The sequence below is a fragment of the Cannabis sativa genome, chromosome 5, assembly GCF_029168945.1.
Source record: "Cannabis sativa cultivar Pink pepper isolate KNU-18-1 chromosome 5, ASM2916894v1, whole genome shotgun sequence".
Taxonomy (NCBI): domain Eukaryota; kingdom Viridiplantae; phylum Streptophyta; class Magnoliopsida; order Rosales; family Cannabaceae; genus Cannabis; species Cannabis sativa.
Window position 1 is genome coordinate 31,898,575 of NC_083605.1, and position 19,752 is coordinate 31,918,326.

General features: G+C 29.7%; 2 protein-coding genes across 2 annotated transcripts; both read left to right on the forward strand.

The window, feature by feature from the left end:
* Nucleotides 1-6,398: 6,398 nt before the first annotated feature.
* LOC115717451 (thaumatin-like protein 1) lies at nucleotides 6,399-7,442 on the forward strand. The gene has a single exon (XM_030646437.2). It carries the CDS (start codon nucleotides 6,534-6,536, stop codon nucleotides 7,221-7,223), a length of 690 nt encoding a protein of 229 aa, XP_030502297.2. The 5' UTR covers nucleotides 6,399-6,533; the 3' UTR covers nucleotides 7,224-7,442.
* A 9,476-nt stretch (nucleotides 7,443-16,918) lies between these two features.
* Nucleotides 16,919-17,700, forward strand: LOC115717889 (uncharacterized). The gene is made up of 2 exons (XM_030646859.2): nucleotides 16,919-17,086; nucleotides 17,134-17,700. The coding sequence occupies exons 1-2, from the start codon at nucleotides 16,919-16,921 to the stop codon at nucleotides 17,698-17,700; spliced, it is 735 nt and encodes a 244-aa protein (XP_030502719.2).
* The last annotated feature ends 2,052 nt before the right edge of the window (nucleotides 17,701-19,752 follow it).

Below are 19,752 nucleotides of genomic sequence, written 5' to 3' on the forward strand. Positions count from 1 at the left end.
TACTTGTTCCAAGGACCTTTAAAGTCCAACATACATGCCCGTAACATATCCTCAAGTATTTGAATAGTTCTCTCCAATTGACCGTCAGTCTGAGGATGAAAGGCTGTACTGAACTTTAGTTTGGTACCCATTGCTCGTTGCACACTCTCCCAAAATTTGTATGTAAACTTTGGATCTCGATCTGAGACGATCGACTTTGGAGCACCATGAAGTTGAACCATCTCCTTGACATACAGATCAGCGTACTGATCCACCGTATATGTAGTCCGCACTGGTAAAAAGTGAGCTGACTTTGTATATTGATCCATAATTACCCAAATAGAATCATAGAATCCTACTGTTCTTGGTAATCCAACCACAGAGTCTATGGTTATTTCTTCCTATTTCCACTCAGGAATCTTTAGAGGTTGAAGTAAACCTGCTAGTCTCTGATGCTCTGCCTTGACTTGCTGACAAGTTAGGCATTTTGACACATACTTCACAATATCACCCTTCTTACTTGGCCACCAGTAAAGGGCTTTTATATCTTGATACATATCTTGGTTGTTCCTAGATGTAGAGAATATGGTGTGGTATGAGACTCGTCTATAATTTCCTGTCTGATACCATTTTCAGCTGGTACACAAACCCTGTCCTTATATCGTAATAATCCATCTGATGAAATTGAGAAGTCCATTGCTGACCTGGCTTCAAGCTTTTCTTTGTTCTCCTGTAGTTCTAAATCACTTTGTTGGGCCATCTTGATTCTTTCTAACAAATCAGACTGTAATGTAATATTGGCTAGTTTTCCAACTACAAATCCAATCCTTACTCTGGTCATATCCTCAGCCAACTTTGGTGAGATTTTCTTCAATTCATAGACTTGCCCTGGACCCTTCCGACTTAGAGCATCTACTACCACATTTGCTTTTCCAGGGTGGTAGAGAATCTCAGAGTCATAGTCCTTAACTAATTCTAACCATCGCTGCTGCCTCATATTCAAATCCTTTTAAGTGAAAAAGTATTTTAGGCTTTTGTGATCCGTATAGATTTTGCTTTTTTCATCATACAGGTGATGATGCCAAACTTTCAAAGCAAAAATAATGTTTCCATCTCAATATCATGGGTGGGATACCGTTGTTCATACTCCTTCAGTTGCTTAGATGCATAATCAATAACTTTCCCAGATTGTATTAGAATGCAACCTAACCCTTATTTAGAAGCGTCACACTAAATCACAAATTTCTCATCACTGACTGGCAAGGTTAACACTGGTGCGGTAATTAACCTCTGTCTCAATTTTTGAAAACTACTTTCACACTTGTCAGTCCAAACAAATCTACAATTCTTTCGAGTTAATTTTGTTAAATGTGTAAAAATCTTAGCAAACCCTTAAACGAACCTTCTATAGTATCCTGCTAGTCCCAGGAAACTTCTAACTTCAGTTGCAGACTTGGGTCGAGGCCAATCCCGAACTGTTTCAGTCTTTATCGATCCACCAAGATACCATCTTTGTTCACCACATGCCCTAAGAAACCTACTTGGGGCAGCCAAAATTCACATTTCTTGAATTTAGCATACAACTTATGCTCCCAGAGATGTTACAACACCATCTGAAGATGTTGCTCATGTGTCTCTTCTGAATCAGAGAAGATTAAAATGTGATCAATGAAGACAATAACAAAATCATCTAAAAAGTCCTTGAACACTCGGTTCATTAAGTCCATGAATGCCGCCAGAGAATTTGTTAATCTAAAGGACATCACCAAGAATTCATAGTGTTCATACCCGAGAACAAAAACTTGTCTTAGGAATATCCTCCTCTCGAATCCTCGACTGGTGATAATTAGATCGAAGATCGATCTTAGAGAAGACAATCTTTCCCTAAAATTGATCAAACATATCATCTATCCTTGGCAAATGATACTTATTCTTTACCGTCAATTTATTTAACTCCTAGTAGTCAATACACATCCGTAAGGTTCCGTTCTTCTTCTTTAGAAACAAAATCGGTGCACCCCAAGGTGAAGTACTCGGTCTAGTAAATATGAATTTCCTAAAACAATAAAATAAACTCATAAGACATTAAAAAATCCTTACATTGATGGCAACGAAATATAATGACTCATTCCATTCAGATCTCTAGCCCTTAATTCTTGTCTATAGCAGAGCATTATCAAGATCTGAACCTCGATCATCTCTCCTTCGATTTGGTTCAACACAATATTTCTCAATATGTTAGGTATTGCTTTGACATGTGTGGGTATACTCTCAATTCACCAAGACTTTGAAAATAACAGAGGAAGAAGAAGAGGATTTCGAAATAGATGGTGGCTCTTCTCTATTTTCTATTTTGTCTGACAAAGGAGTCTGATCCTCATATGAAAATAAGAGATATATACTTTTTTATTTATAGGGTAGTTTTTAGGGTTAGGTTTAGAATTAAAAAATATAAAAATAATGACTTTATTAAACTCCTTGGTCGAACACTATAGTGGGCCTATTGGGTTTCAATTTACCATTTTATTTAAACTCATCTTTGTTTCACAAATGCCATATTTTAATTCTAACTTTATAAATGTCAATTCTATCTATTTAATAATTATAAAAAAAATTGTCATTTAATTTATTTATGAATTAGACCTTACAAAGTCTCTTAATTAATAAATAAACCCCAAATTCTCTTTTCTTCTCAAATAAGCCATTGCTTAGTAAAAATTCACAAACAAGAAATAGTATTATTTAGAATTCTAATTGATTAATTAAAACCAATTAATTAAGACTACAAAATAATATTATCCCAGTTAGTGTGTGGACCATGACCCTACGTAATCAAGCTCCCAATAAGTAAATCTGAAATTTACCAAGTAAATTTTCTAACTTATTAATTCTTCCTGACTCCACTATAGATACAGAATTGGACTCCTGATTATATAGAACATTCTATATACCAAAATTAGATTCACTTTGAATTACCTATTATTTCAATCTATATAATCAAAGATCTTCTATAGATGATCTACATGGAGTAGGGATAAATTTACCGTTCTACCCTTGCATGTATTTTATCCTTAAAACACTTAGCTACTTGTAAATGATATTTCAGTAAACTAATATAATTATTAAAATGAGCACTCAATCATTGATCGCATTAAGCCAAGCTCGAAGGAAATCATCGTTTCACTTCTAATAGTTATAGAAGCTATAGATTTTATATCTATAATTAGAAATCTCACTCAATTGTAATATCATGTTCCCAAGATGTAAGTATTGGGAAGATCCACTTAGTCAATTTTAACGAACAAATAAAAGAACATGAGTAGTACAGTTAAACTAGAACCTAACCATCTTAGGATTAAGTTCTATTGATCTAAGATTAACTAAGTTATATTAACTTAGAAATATATAACGGGATGTTTATGATATCTTATCCAATATCAATATCGGTCCACTCTGATGTATACTCGATACATACTAGTATACTTTACTAATATCCTGGAAATGACATACCACTTATACAAGTGCAAGTAAACTTTATCGCTAATTATCACGTCAATATAAATCTAATGCATTGATAAATCATTAGACTTAGTAATTTGAAGCATATAATCACAATCACTTTCCACGGTGAGGATATCACCATAATTGTGAATAACTATATGTTCTGGATTTAATAGAATTTATACATTAAACATATAGTCATGAAAGTAATCATGTGAATCATGCAACATCAAATAATTTTTGATCTTTTATTAATTAGTAGATATGATTATATTGAAATAGATTTTATTTAGGGCATAAAATCCCAGAAATTACTTCTTTATCTTTTAGTACCATTAGTTCACTAGTGGGAGTATAATTTAGATCCCATCTGAATTTGCGCACAACTTTCTAGTACTAGAATGAACACTTAAAGGGAACCAACATTTGATCCATCAGGTTAATCAGGATTCTATAATTATAGATCATGTTCCCAATCATCCATATTATTAGATTCCCAAAATATAAGTTGTAAGAATCATCTTTTTTGAGAAACTTTAACGAGTGAATCAAATAAACTAATAACATGAACAAGAGTTCACGATTACTCAAGATTTAGGCCGAACTACTATTGATCATCATTATGATATGAATTAGGTATGTATAGTTAATGATATATTTGATAAAGATAGCTTTATTCATATTGACCCTTATCATATATAATCTCTATTATATATAGCACATTCACTTATATGTCATACTACAATAGTAATCCAAATCGAGATTACTTGCACCGAAGAATGGGCATCAATTAACCGTACTATCAACCATTAATTAAAGATTTCATAACTTTAATATGTTATTGATTGTTTTATTCATAGCTAAGTGATCTTAGTTCTCTGTACAGCTACAAGTCATAGCCTTATATATGAATAAGGAATTTTTTAATATTTACATATAAGTTATCCAATAATAAATATTAATAATTTAACATTCAAGCATATATCAAAATGTTCAACTCTTTATTAATAATAAAAAAATATCTTTATAGGATTTTTAGGGCATAAATCATAACATTAATAACTTTAATTATATATGGACCTTCCCAATTCAGGTTAAATACTCCTGCTACAGGATTTTGTGTATTTGCAAATACTCATTGCAATACTTATAATTTTAAAGAGTCTTTCCTTTTGTTAGCCAGAAAACTTTCCCTAGTGACATGAACATCAATATTTGACAAGTGGCATGAGGGATGACATCACGAAGTTGAGTAGAGACCGAAGTCATTACAGTTAGCATGGGAGGGGACCCTAGCCTTGCACCTAGGTTGACTTTGAGATCTCTAGGATGGAAGTTCAAACTTCAATAACTTGAATCCAGCCCACTATCTTTCAGTATTCTGTACCATAAAGACATGGAGCAACCTAATCCAAGCCTCGAGAGCTGAAATTACATGAACCTGTAACCTAGAAGCCAACCTTGGCACCTAGGGTTTCACCTGGTGCCCAAGTGGATATCCTCAACTAGGGTTTCAATTTCTAGGACCGTCTTAGTGTAAAGTGGTCAAAAATTGCATTGGAAAATCAAATAGACATACCACAGACAATTAGAGTTTTAGTGGGACTGTCTATACATGTCTTGTTTATCTTGAACAAGTCCGAGATGAACGTATGATTTTTCCATCTCGCTTGTATTTATAATTTTATCTCCTTATTTGATAGCCATATTATAATACAATGCAAGACAAACACATCATTAACTGTAGCATATTTTGAGGAGAGAAACCTATCTCATTTCTCATGTTTATAGTTTCCCTCAATTTTTGAGACTTATATTCACTTGTCATGTCCATATTTAATACTTGAAATATGGGCATAACAAAACCCTTTGGTTAGCAAATACTTAAAAGTAATTAAGAAAAGTACTGTAGCACGCCTATGCTAGTAGGGCGTTACATTAAAAATAACTAATTAATTACTAAGATGTATATAAATAAATTTTGGAGGCATCTAAAATGTATCTTAAATTATATGATATAAAAATAAAACCTAATGCAAATATAACTAATTGATTTCTTATCAACACTATTAGTAACTAAAAAATTACATTTAAAAATGTAGAAAAATTAATAAAATAATAAAAAACACTAAAAATATTAAATTTAGCTAGCTGACATGTCATCAATATTAAAAGTAGTAACATTATTATTGTTATTATTATAATTTAGATACAAAAATATATATTATTATAAACTTCTCAAAAAATTAATCATTGTAAAAGTATATAAGAATCCATGTGGCCGTGAAAAAAGATATTAAAAAATGTGCCACTTTGTGTAAAAAAATTATTTTTCTAATATGAATGGAGAAAGTCACTCTAATACGATGAACTTATATTTGTAATTTACAAAACATAATTACTATTTTTATTATAAAATTAGTTTCATTAATTAATATTCATAAATCATACCTAAAAGCCGCCCTTAGGCCATCTCCATTATAACTTCATCCTATCTCTAGCCACCTACTGCTTTGAGTTTTCATTCAAGTTTTAGATTCGAGGTAACCAACAAGTTAATTTAAAGTAAAATAGGTTTATTACTACTAACAATTTTGTAGCATAAGAATAGGCCATGAAATAGAATGGAATGAAAAAAAATAAAATATTATTTTAATGAAATGACTTTTCTACAATTTTAGTGGAACGGAAGAAACATTTCCAAGATTAATTTTTGTTTTCTGTAGTTTCTTACTGTATTTTAAATTTAATTACATTGCATTAATTTCATTCCTATTCTCATTTTTTTTTTATTTCTTTCAACTAAATGCCACCTAGTATTGTAGCATCTCATAATTCATTAATGGTTTTTAATACATTTTTATGAACCACAATTAGCATTTCTTCAACAAAATGGCATGGTACACTAGTCTTGATATTCTTATTCGTCCATCATAAATGGCCTAAACCAAAGGCTAACAATCTTCCCTTTATATAAATCCACTTCCCTTTATCTCAATTTACCTTAAAAAAAATATTCAACAACAACGCACCCCAATCAAAAGTTCAAAACAATGTACACCATAACCAATAACCTCTTCACTCTTTCAATCATCACCACAACCTTATTCTTCGTCTCCTCCCATGCAGCCACATTCGAAGTCCGCAATGATTGCTCGTACACCGTCTGGGCAGCGGCCAGCCCCGGCGGTGGCCGCCGTCTGGATCGTGGCCAAACATGGACTTTCAACGTAGCCGCGGGCACAAAGATGGCCCGCATATGGGGTAGGACCAACTGTAACTTCGATAGCAGCGGCCGCGGCCGCTGCCAAACAGGAGACTGTGGTGGGGTCCTCCAATGCCAAGGGTGGGGACAACCTCCAAACACACTAGCTGAGTACGCCTTAAACCAATACAACAACCTTGACTTCATTGACATCTCCTTAGTGGATGGTTTCAACATCCCCATGGATTTTAGCTCCACTACGGGAAGGTGTAGGGGAATAAGGTGCACTGCTGACATTAATGGGCAGTGCCCTAGCCAACTTAGGGCTCCCGGGGGTTGTAACAATCCATGTACTGTGTTCAAGACCAATGAGTATTGTTGTACCAATGGTCAGGGAAGCTGTGGGCCCACCCAATTCTCAAAGTTTTTCAAGAATCGGTGCCCTGATGCTTATAGTTATCCTCAAGATGACCCCTCCTCCACTTTTACTTGTCCTGGTGGGACTAACTATAGAGTTGTGTTTTGCCCTGGAAAGTAGGGAAAATTCACATTATTTGGGTTTCTAATGACGATGATAAGGCTGAGTCTATATCAGCTGAATTCATCATCTATATTAATATATTTATATATGTTTTAATTACATGTGTAGGTGGTGCCTACTGCCTGCTATAGCTGGTTGATCACAGTATAGTGTGTAGTTTGTGCTTACATAATAAAAATCCTTGAAATTAATATAAAAGGTTTTCTTCCTTGGAAATTAATTGCATGATGCTATTCATTGTATTAAGTAATAATTACATAAGACACCATTTTTTGTAAAATATTTATATTTTTACGTTCAAAGAATGTTTTTTTTACATTTTTACGGTTTTCCAAAAAATAACACGAAAATAACATAAAATCAACAAAAAACAACATAAAAGTAATATGAAAATAACATCAAAATAACAACAAAAAAACAACAAAAAATAACATACATATAACAAAAAATTAACAAGAAATGAACAAAATTTCAACATAAAAAGACCGTATTTTATGTAAATAAAATAAAAAAAAATCGTAAAAATGTTTAAAATTCCGTGAAACCGTATTTTTATTGTTTTTTTGTTGTTTTTGTTCATTTGTGAAATTAACCCTTAGTATTAATTACAACGAACCTCCAGTATGTTTTGGGAAAACTATTGTTTGGTAAGGTGCATTCTATTGGGCATCAGTGGTGCCTAGCACCCTTAAGACGTGTCGTCTTGTAATTGGCTAGTGATACTCTCTAAAAACTATTATATTAAATTATATGGGACCCGATACTTAATTACACCAATAGCATATTAACATGTAGGAGGGTGCTTAGCACCACTGATGCCTTTTAGCATTTCTCTTTGGGAAGGTACGTAGGAAGGAAATAATAATTTTTAATCTTTTATTTGATATTAAAAGGAGAATTGAAAGGATGGTGTGGGTGATTTGTTAATAAAATTATTATTTTGTTCTTAAAATATTTATTGGTTACATATACTTTTATCAAATTTATTATGAAATCACTCTAAAATCACTTTAAAAGCCTCTATCTATTCTTTCCTTAATTTTTTAATTTTTTTTAATTTTTTATTAAATTTATTAATATTAATTGATTAATTAATTAAAAAAATATTCAAAAAGATGATAATAGTTGTAATTTAAAATTTTAATCAAATATATATATATCTATAAATATTTATAAATTTAATTTTGATTAATCATTTTAAATATATATATCTATATATAATCAAATTTATAAAAATTTAGCCATAAACCACCCTCAACCTAAATCTATATATATATATATAATCATCTCCCATTTAATTTATCTATAGCCATAAAATAATTTTATTATTTATTACTCACAATTTTAAACCTATGTAAATATATAATCATCTCTCTTGATGCTCTTTTTTCCTCCCAATCTTTTTGTGGCATTAACTCTAGCTTCTATCTCTACTTTTAAATCATCATATATTTCGTACTATTCATGAGTATATTTTTATCCATGAATATTTTAAAATTTATATTAGTAATTATATTTTAGTTTCATGTTTATTCTTTTGACTATCATGAGTATTTTAAAGTTTACATATTAGTTTTATGTTTATTTTTTTAGTATCTTATAGTATATTATTTTAACATATACTTATTTATTTATTTTGATAGGTATTGACATTTTGAATTAGAATAGAAAAGCCACTCGGTGACCAAAAAATATATTTTATTTTCTTAAGTTCATAAAAATCATATATTTTCTTCCATGATAGATGACATATAGAATCTTTGATCCTCAAAAATCATTATTGTGAATTGCTTTGGTGTGTCAAGGAAAGAGTACTATAATCAAATAGTTTCAAAAATAACGAAATTAAGCTAATAAATTTAAAAGGGGTAAGGCAAAATGTTTGATTTTTTCTATACATTTATAGTTATTCTCATGTGCACTCCCCACTTTAATTTCTAACTAGAAAATATACTCTCACAAAAGTTTTTATTTTTTATTTTTCTGTGTTTTGTGTTAATATATTTATGTTTTATTTTGAATATAATATTTGTCAAATATGGACAATATACCGGAATAGCTATTGGTAGTTTAACTTTTTTTTTTTTTTTTGATAATAGCATATATATATTTAGCATATTTATTATACTTTTTTGTTAAGCATATTAATGACTATAATAAATTAATATTAATTAAAAATTAAAATATCTATCTTTTCATAACAACTTTAATTTTTTTAAAAAATTATGTATATATTTATTTTTGTACCAAAAACTATTTACCACCTCATAACTTTAAAATTTCAAATCCTCACTATAATACTATTATACCTCTATCATCATATACTATATTGATGGAACAATTAAAATCCATGGTTGTATCATCAATAAATTAAATACAATTTATTCACCGCCTCAAAAAATAAAAAAAATACAATTTATTCAACATCATTCTTGATTAAATTTCTAGTATCTTATACTAAATAGAAATTTATAGATTAATTTTCTTCTTCTTTATTTTCTTTACTTTTCTCTCTTTTACAAGGATTTAATTGTTTTTCATTCACTAGAATTATAGTCCAAATACACCAAAATATTTTTATTCTCTCTTCGCTCCAAATGCAAACAAATCAAAGGAAAAAAAAAGTATTGTATAGTTTAACTTGACACTTTTATCTATAATAATTTTATATCTATGTCCCTTTTTTCTTTAGATTTTTTTTTTTTAGGTTTAGATCTCTTAATTTTCGGATGATTTCTCCATTTTTAATGGCTAATTCTTTCATGAAATATTAAAATTGTAGGTTGCACGCATATGTAAAACCTCAAATTAGCTAAAAAAATATGTGAGATATAGTGATGATAGCGGGTGAGATACGGTGAAACAACGAGTGAGATACGATGTTGAATGATACATAACAATAGATGAGATACGGTAATCACAATATGTGAGATACAGTAAAACAATGGGTAAAATATGGTGTTGAAGGATATGGTGCTTATAAGGATACGGTGACGACAACTGGCGAGATATGATAATAACACCGAATGAGATATAATGTTGACAGCGGGTGAGATAAAATACGACACAACGGGTGAGATACGGTAATAACTACGATAAATGATCGCAAATAAAAATAATACATCATATTTATGAAGAACACTTAATTTTTCTTATATCACCCTATTTTTTTAACAAATCAATATAAAATTCTATATATATATACATTAATAGTTAAAATTTTAAAATTCTTAATAAATAAATAATGAATCCCTCAAATAATAATAAATTAATTAATACTATTCACATAATTTTTTCTTTTTTACTTTATCCAGTAGTTTATTATTAAAAAAATAATTTTTAAGTTATTCTTTATTATATTATAAATAGTTATTTGTTATTATATTACTTAAAAAAATTAAATTAGTCTCGCGAAGAGCGACTATATTACCTAGTATCTATATAAAGAAAGATATGAGGCGGCGGTAACGTGATATTCTAAATCTTTTTAATTAACATTAATTGTTCTCTCTTTAATTCTCTTATTTTTTTTTTATTTTTTATTAGCTTCATAAATATAAATTAATATAAAATATATATTTTTATTTAGTTTTTCCATAATTCTCTCTTTTTTTTTTTTTAAAAAAAAAATAATAAGTCTTTTTTTTTAGTTTTTCTTCATCACTTCTTCTTAAATTAAGATATTAAAAAATTGTATTTTGAAAAAAGTTACCATTCACCTCATTTTTAAATTATATAATTGTAAATTATATATATAATAATTAAAAAAAATTACAATTCACATAAAATTATTTCCCAACTGTAAAGTTTTTGATAAATAATTAATGTTTATTTATTTATTTATGTATTTATATATATATATCTTTATATATATCTAACTCTAAATGTGCACATCATAACTGCTCTCCAAAAGAACAAAAAAAGATAGTATATTTTTATATATATTGATTCATATATATATATATATAGAGACTTTAAACTCTATGCGAAGCTCTTTTGAATTAATTATATGGATGGATGAATGTAGTTATAGTACTTTATTTTAATATATGTTTATATATATATATATTTTTATTAACCTATTAATTATATAGTGTTTAGTAAAGTATTTTTTTTAATCGTGCATATACTTACTAGATCAAATTTATATTTTTTTTATTTCAATGATATTTTAACCATGACTTTGTTAAATATAATGTTTAGTGAAGTATATATATTTTTTTTTTTTTTTTATGTTTTAAATAATATTTTATCAAATATAAATTACTTATATATATATATATATATATATATATATATATATATTTTTCAGCAAGTCTTAGAGCCAAATTTCCTGTTCCATATCCCTCTCCCAATATATGTCCCAACCAATTATATTATGACAACTCATTTAATACATAAGCACTTAACAGACTTTACAATCCTATTAACTATATTGTTAAATATATTCGTCAATCTCTCTTATATCTACATAGATACAATCTTACTAGCTGCATTAAACTATCATAAAAAGATAGTTTACCTTTATGTCATGAGTTTGACCTTACCACTATTGAGTACAATATTCCTAATCTATACCATGTACCTTAGTGAAAAAGTTACAAGGAATGAGATTATACTTTCATTATATTACTTTTTTCCACAGCCACAAGACTTGATGAAAAAAAAGTTCGTGAATTCAATAAAAGAAAATGGTGACTATGAAGCAACAAAATTTATTTATGCTAAAAATTTCATAATTTAATAATTTAGAAATTTAATGTCTCAAAATGCAAAGACTTCACCACTGTAGCTTTTGAAAATGATTGCCCATAGCATAATATTATAAATAGTTGCTAGTAAATCTTAAATGTGGTAGGAGTTGATATAGCCTGCAAAAATAAGATTATACTAAATAAATTTTAAAGTTTAATAAAATTAAAAATAAACACTATATATAAATAGGCCATATGGATATATATATATATATAATTACATACCTGCCGTAATAGTTCAACCATACTCGTTGTCTCATTCATATCTTCATAATCATCAAAATTATAAGTGTATGATATAACCTGCAATTAATATTTTTAAATATAATTATTATTGAAATAATTATTTTAAAATAAGTTTGATAAACAAAATATAGAATAAATGACAAATAGAACAGAATATAGTTACTTCTTTGTGCTGGAATGAAACTATGTTTGCTGATGAAAATGGCACATTATCTTGAAAAGAATTATTAGTAGACAAAAAAGGTATTCCAATTCTGCTATGGCTTTGATCATTTGCTTTCTCTTTATGAAAATCCTACAACATAATGATAAATGTATGCACACTTATGTAGGAGAAAGACTATGAAACAGTTAGAAATTACAATATATAAAACTAAGTAAATATTACCTTTTGTGATGGAGAATCTTCATTGACAATCTTTTTCTTACTTTTTGCTCTCTCAAGTGCACCTTTAAGTCTTCTACATCCACCATGAGCTTTCCTTTTAGTCTTGAACCCTTTAATTTTATCACCCATTTCGTTACTTATTTTGTTTTCAATTCTATTATGTATGGTAGTCGATATCTCTTTCCCTTGAGCTACATATCAGTTGCATCCAAATCTATAAAAATCTTAGTAAACGCGGAAACAACAATATTGTATGCTTTTTCATCTTCTGCGGCTTTTGTTGCGAGTTGAGTTTGCATTCTACAAATTTCTTTGTAACATTTTGCCATGTTTGCTTTTGCAGACACACTCTTGCAATTCATAGTTGTAGAAAATCTAGTTTTTGAATGCATTGTCCACCTCTTTAAAATATATTCACAAGGAATTTTTTTGACATTCCTAGGCGAATATACTTTTAAAATATGTGCGCATAAAATTCCTATAAAATCAAATTTCTTACAGCTACATGTCACAATCGTAGGCATTGCACAATTCTTTCTCAAATATTATGAATACAGCTGGAGTGTAAACAATTGAAGAATGCTTCAAAATTTCTACTCGTAAAGACAATGACAATGAAGTTTGAGTTGCTTTAAAATCAGCCTTCAACTCATCATATCGACGATCCTCAATTAATCTTTGAAAATGTTGAAAAAACCTTGGTATTTCATGCTTGTAGCTAACATAATTCTTAATTACATTATTCATACTTTCACTTCGTTGAGTAGTTGTTATGTCTGCACAAAATGTCTCTCTCCCATATACCAATGCCCATTTTTCCTTCAAATTAAACATTTTTTTAAGCCATTTATTGTCTCTAAGATCATATTTCTCAAGCATACTATTCCAAGCTTCAATGAATTCGTCCTTCTCATCATAATTATAAATATAATTACTAAAATCTTTTGTAAATTGTCGAAATTTTTCTAAAACCCCAATAAGATTTTTTGCAGCATTCTGATATATGTGCCAAATGCATAAACGATGAGTTGTTTCTATCCATTGAGACTCTAGAGCTTTTCCATTACCGCATTTGGTCAGTAAGAATAGTCTTTGGCTTTTTTCCCGACATTGTTTTAGCAAAAGTGTCAAACAACTAAGCAAATATTTCAGCAGTTTCATCATATAACAATACAGCTCCAAAGATTGTGATGATTCACACCAACAAACATTGCAAACGGTCGACACTCTTTATTTTTCTTGTAAGTTGTGTCAAAGGAAACAACATCACCAAAATAGAAATAATCTGCCATATAGTATATATGAGTTTAAAAAATATTGATTCATTGTGATATATTGAAATCCCTACAGGTGTATTAATATTATTAGATATCACAATTTTTTAAAAAATTCTCTCGATCAGGGGGAGAGAAGCAGTTGGGATCGATGATAATTTTTAAAAAATGATCCTTGCACAAACTATATAGGAACGATATAGTTCAAAATGATATACACCAACTGCAAATCAATATTATTCAAAGTTGAGTTAGAATGAGTTGAAAACGCCTAAAGCGTAAATGAACAATGTAAAAAGTATTAGTAAATGTTCATTAATATGTCCTGAAGTTGTTAAATCTAGAGGTACTCATGAAGATACCTTAATATTATAAAGTTTTGATGATAACCGTGATGGAAACGGTACTCTAGAAGAGACTCCCAAAAGAAGTTAGACATAACACATTTTATCATAATTATTGAATCCCTGAAGTGGTTCTCTATAGGTACTTATAAATGATAAACATATTTGAAAAATATGTAATTTAAAGAGATCTCTATAAGTTATGTCAATATGGGAGGAAATTATCATATAATGAAATTTTTGTCAACAATAGATGTTGAATTTTTGCATATGCAATAAACTAACATGAGATAGGAAGGATCATGGTATTAGATTTGTCGAGAATTATCGACATACATTTTGCTTTTGGCCAATATACTATGACGTGGTCCAGGCAAGTTTACTCGCATAAAGTGAAGTAAGACTGTAGGGTGTGCAAATAAATATTTATAATGAGAAAGTTGCATATATGTATTTGTACATAATGAATTGTTGTACAAAGTTTGCATGGACATGAGATTGATTGAAGTAAGGCTTAAATATTGAGAAAATATAATCATGATTTGATTATAGTCTGGAATATATTTTATGAGGATTTATAAGCGACACATAAAATGTTGCAACAAAAAGTTATTTATTTGGAGCTCCTAATATAGTGAGAATTTGAAATAAGCCTTATCTAAAAATTCAAGAAGAATTTAATACATTTAAGTGATATAAATTCAAAGTCGTGCGTACTATATGACAAAGATTTTTGTATGAAATAACGACATGTAAGTAAATTGTTATTCGAAAAACACGTATGGTTGTCTATGCAATATAAATTCATATATTATACGTTGTGATAGACTCTTGAAGAGTTTTTGATTAATTGAAGAACAAACTTTTATTTCTTTCTATATATTGAGAAATATTAAATGTATGTAGTTTGTTCATTAGTAGAGAAGTCCTGAAAGTACTTCATATGCATCAAGAATTATAGATATATGATCATTTGATATGGAAATTAAGATCATACAACAAGAATGGAACAAAAATATGGTCTTGGAGTACCATCATTGTCACAAATAAAAATTTATACACACATGAATGATACAATTAGATGGATAAAGATTAATGTTCCACGAACCTCTCATCTATAATTTAGAAGTCTACATATACTCTGGAAGAGTTATAAAAAATATAGAATAATTAGCAATTTTTCCTCCTGAACTTTCGACAATATTGATTTTGGCCCTTAAAATATACAGCTTGTTAAGAATCCTCCTTGAACTTTTACACATACATAAATTTAGTCCTTCTGTTAGGTTCCGTCTCAATATTCCGTTTCTTTTTAAATTAGCAACTTTGCTCCCTAAACTTTGACGACTATCAAATTGTACCCCCTCAGAATAAAAATGAAAAAAAATCAACATTTTAATTAGTAAATCTCTAAAAATTAACGTAGATCTTAAGAAAAGGTTATTTTGAATGATTAAGGAAATTAAAAAATAAATTAAATTTTAAAACTAATTAAGCCATTTCAAAAATTATATATTTTTTATTTAAAAATTCATTTAGATATTTAAAAAAATATTAAAATTTAATTTTTACGGGAATAAACTTGACTATATTTTATTTTTCTCAAAAAATGTAGGTTTGTTTAAGTAAACATGACATTTTTTTAGTTTAATTTATAGTTTTTTTTTCAAAATAATTTTATATTTTTATTGAATTTTTAATTATTTTTCTTTATTTATTAAGATATGAATTTATAAATATAAATAAGTTTGATTTTTTATTCTTCAAAAAACTTTAGTTTATTTAAATAATTTATTAGATTGTCAATAATTTTTGTTTGATTTTTTAAGATACGTGTTTATAAATAAAATAAAATTTAAACATATTTTTTAAGAATAATATAATCTTTTTTAAGTAAAATTAATATTTTTTAATTAATTTAATATTTTTGTCAAGTTTTTTTAATAATTTTTATTATTTTTTCAAAATTAATAGAATATTATAATTGCCAAAAAATAGAACATTATAATTTTTAAAATTATTTTTTAAATAAAAGGGACAAAATTTCATATTAATCAAAGTTTAGGGAGTAAAAATGCTAATTTTTAACAGTAAAGAGAACAGAACCTTACAAAAAGAGCATAATTATGTAAATGTTATATTTTAGAGAGAATTTTTAGCAAGCCGTATATTTTAAGGGGCAAAACTAGGTAGTGCCAAAAGTTCAGGGGGGCAAATATGCTAATTATTCAAAAATATATGATCATAGATAGTATATGGTGATACTTTAAAAGTGATAACTAACAGATTTTGTACTCTGTTCTATTTCGTGTCAGTGTTAGTTAGGAATATCGTTACTTGTCAGCTCAGTATTAGTTGTACAATTTGTATCTTGGTTCTTGTTTTTTGGTTTAACTAACTCCGGTTAGTTCGGTCTTGCATAGCTATATATACTTGGTCCCTGTACTGAACTCTTCAATGAAATTGTTTTCCTTTTTTCATTCAATGAAACCTGGTCCTTTTCTTTCCCAATTTTTATCTTTCCGCAATATGGTATCAGAGCGGGAAAGTTAAGCTTTCCCTCACGATCCCTTCTCCCTTCCTTGCTGCGTTCTCTTCTCCGGCAACGACGATGTCTTCCTGTTCTTTCTTCCTCTTTCTGGTTTTGTGGTTCTTTCGTTGCTGTCTTCTACAATTCAGATCTACAATGGCCAACGATGATCAATCAGCTCAGTCTGAAATTCGGTCTCTGAATCCAGATAATTCTTCATCTCGTGACAATCAAGATTCCCAGAGAAACAATCAAAGAAGTCCACTTGAGGATCCTGCCAATCCCTACTATCTTCACCACGGTGATAATCCAAGAAATACTCTGGTGTCTCAACTCTTAACAGGTCAGGAAAATTATGTAACCTGGAGTAGGCAATGCAACTTTCAATCTCTGTTAAGAACAAGATAGGATTCCTTGATGGTTCTATTCCTAAACCCTCTCCTACTGATTTTGTTATGTATAATGCTTGGGTTAGAAATAACAATATTGTCATTTCTTGGATTTTAATAAATTCTGTTTCTAAGGAAATTTCTTCTAGCATACTCTATGATGACAGTGCTGCTGCTATTTGGAATGACCTTAAAATGAGATTTCACCAAAGAAATGGTCCTCACATATACAATCTAAGAAAGGGTTTGATGAATCTCAAACAAGAAGCTCAAACCGTGAGCATGTACTTCACCAAACTGAAAACTGTCTGGGAAGAACTCTCCAATTATCGACCTTCATGTACTTGCAATGGTTGTTCATGTGGAGGAGTCAAGAAACTTCAAGAACATCACCACATGGAGTATATAATGTCCTTTCTCATGGGACTATCTGACAACTATACTCAGGTTCGAAGCAGCATCTTGCTGATGGATCCATTGCCTGAAATGAATAGAGTTTTCCATCTTGTTTCTCAAGAAGAACATCAGAAAGGAAATACTATAGGATAAGAATGCAGCAAGAAAACCAGACCCTCAAAATCCAAAAACACATCCTCCCAAAAGAAACAGGCCATTCTGTACACATTGCAATATTCTTGGGCATACCGTGGAGAGGTGCTATAAAATCCTGGCTATCCACCTGGGTACAAGTCGAATCAATCCAAGGAAGCAGCAACAAATCAAGTTCAAACTAATGAAGATTCAAAAGAGAACTGTGATGACAGCACCACTCTTCTTCCTCAACTAAATTTTGTTCAATACTAGCAACTCTTGAATTTACTTGCCAACCAACACACCGGTATGACAAACTCAGAATCTAGCACTTCTAATGGTGCTACAGGTATCATTCTTTCTCTAAATTCTATGCCTCCTTTAAATGAATCTTAGATTATAGATTTTGGAGCTACAAGACATATTTGCAACAATGCCAGGTTGTTTCAAACCATTTATCATATATCTAAAATTAAACTCATCCTTCCTAACAATGAGACTCTATCTGTTTTTCGAAGTGGGACTATTGCCATAAATGATCAACTTATCCTTACCAATGTCCTTTATGTACTAAATTTCAAATATAATATAATTTCAGTAAGTTGTTTAACTGAAAATAACCATGTTACTGTTAAATTTCTATGTACAGGACAACCTCCACAGGAGGGTGATTGGCAAAGGTAGAAACACTAATGGCATGTACGTCTTGGATCCTATTTTTGGTTCAGCTCCTGTTCTTGCTGTCACAGTGGATACATGACATTCAAGACTTGGGCATCCCTCCAAGAAACGTCTTGCTTTGCTCAGTAAAGATCTAGGATATAACATTGAGTCTTTACATTCTGATAAACCATGTTATGTATGTCCTAAGGCTAAGCAAAGAAAGCTTCCATTTTCTAATAATAATCACTTTACTGCTCATATTTTTGACCTTATACATTGTGACATTTGGGGCCCTTATCATATTCCATCTCATTCTAATCACAAGTATTTTCTTACTCTTGTTGATGACCACTCTAGATTTACTTGGGTTTATATCTTAAAACAAAAATATGATGTTTCTTACATTGTGCCTCAACTTCTGTCATACATACAAACTCAATTTAAATGTGTTTTTAAAAGTTTCAGATCTGACAATGCTCCCCAATTAAAGTTCACCGATATGTTCAACAAATTTGGTATCTTGCATGAATTTACTTGTGTGGAAACTCCTGAACAAAATACCGTTGCTGAAAGAAAACACCAGCACCTCTTGAATGTTGCTAGAGCCATTTATTTTCAAGCCAACTTGCCGATTAATTTTTGGACAGATTGCATATTAACTACTGTGTTCCTTATAAATCGTACTCCTACTCCGAATTTGACAAATAAAACTCCATATGAAATCCTATTTGGTACTACTCCTGATTATATACAACTAAGAAACTTTGGTTGTCTTGCATTTGCCTCGACTCTCAAGGCGCACAGGACTAAATTTGATCCTAGAGCACATACATGTGTTTTTCTTGGATACCCCCATGGCATAAAAGGATATAAACTTTATGATATTAACACAAAACAGTTTCTTATTTCTAGGAATGTTGTTTTCCATGAAAATGTTTATCCTTTTCATAAAATTGAATAATGACAACATTGGTATAGATCCTTTTGCCAATATGGTGTTACCCTCTTCTCACATCTCTCAAACTTATGTTACTGATTTTGATTCCCCACATGTTAATAATGACAGTGCTATGCAGGATCAATCATCAAATGACAATTCCACTTATAATATACCAGCAACTCACATACATGAACCAACTGGTGTTCCTACTGAGTTCCCACATCCGAAGGAGCCCACAAGTGTACCCACTGAACCAATGGACATTCCTGTTATTGCAGATAACAGTAACACAAATAATAATGACAATCAAAATCCTCTAAGGCGATCTAGCAGAATCCATAAACCGCCAACATACCTTCGTGATTACGAATGTCACTCCATAATTCAGGATCAATCCTCCACACCTTATCCCCTTCATAAATTCATGACATATACTAATTTATCTGCTGCTCACAAGGCTTTTATTT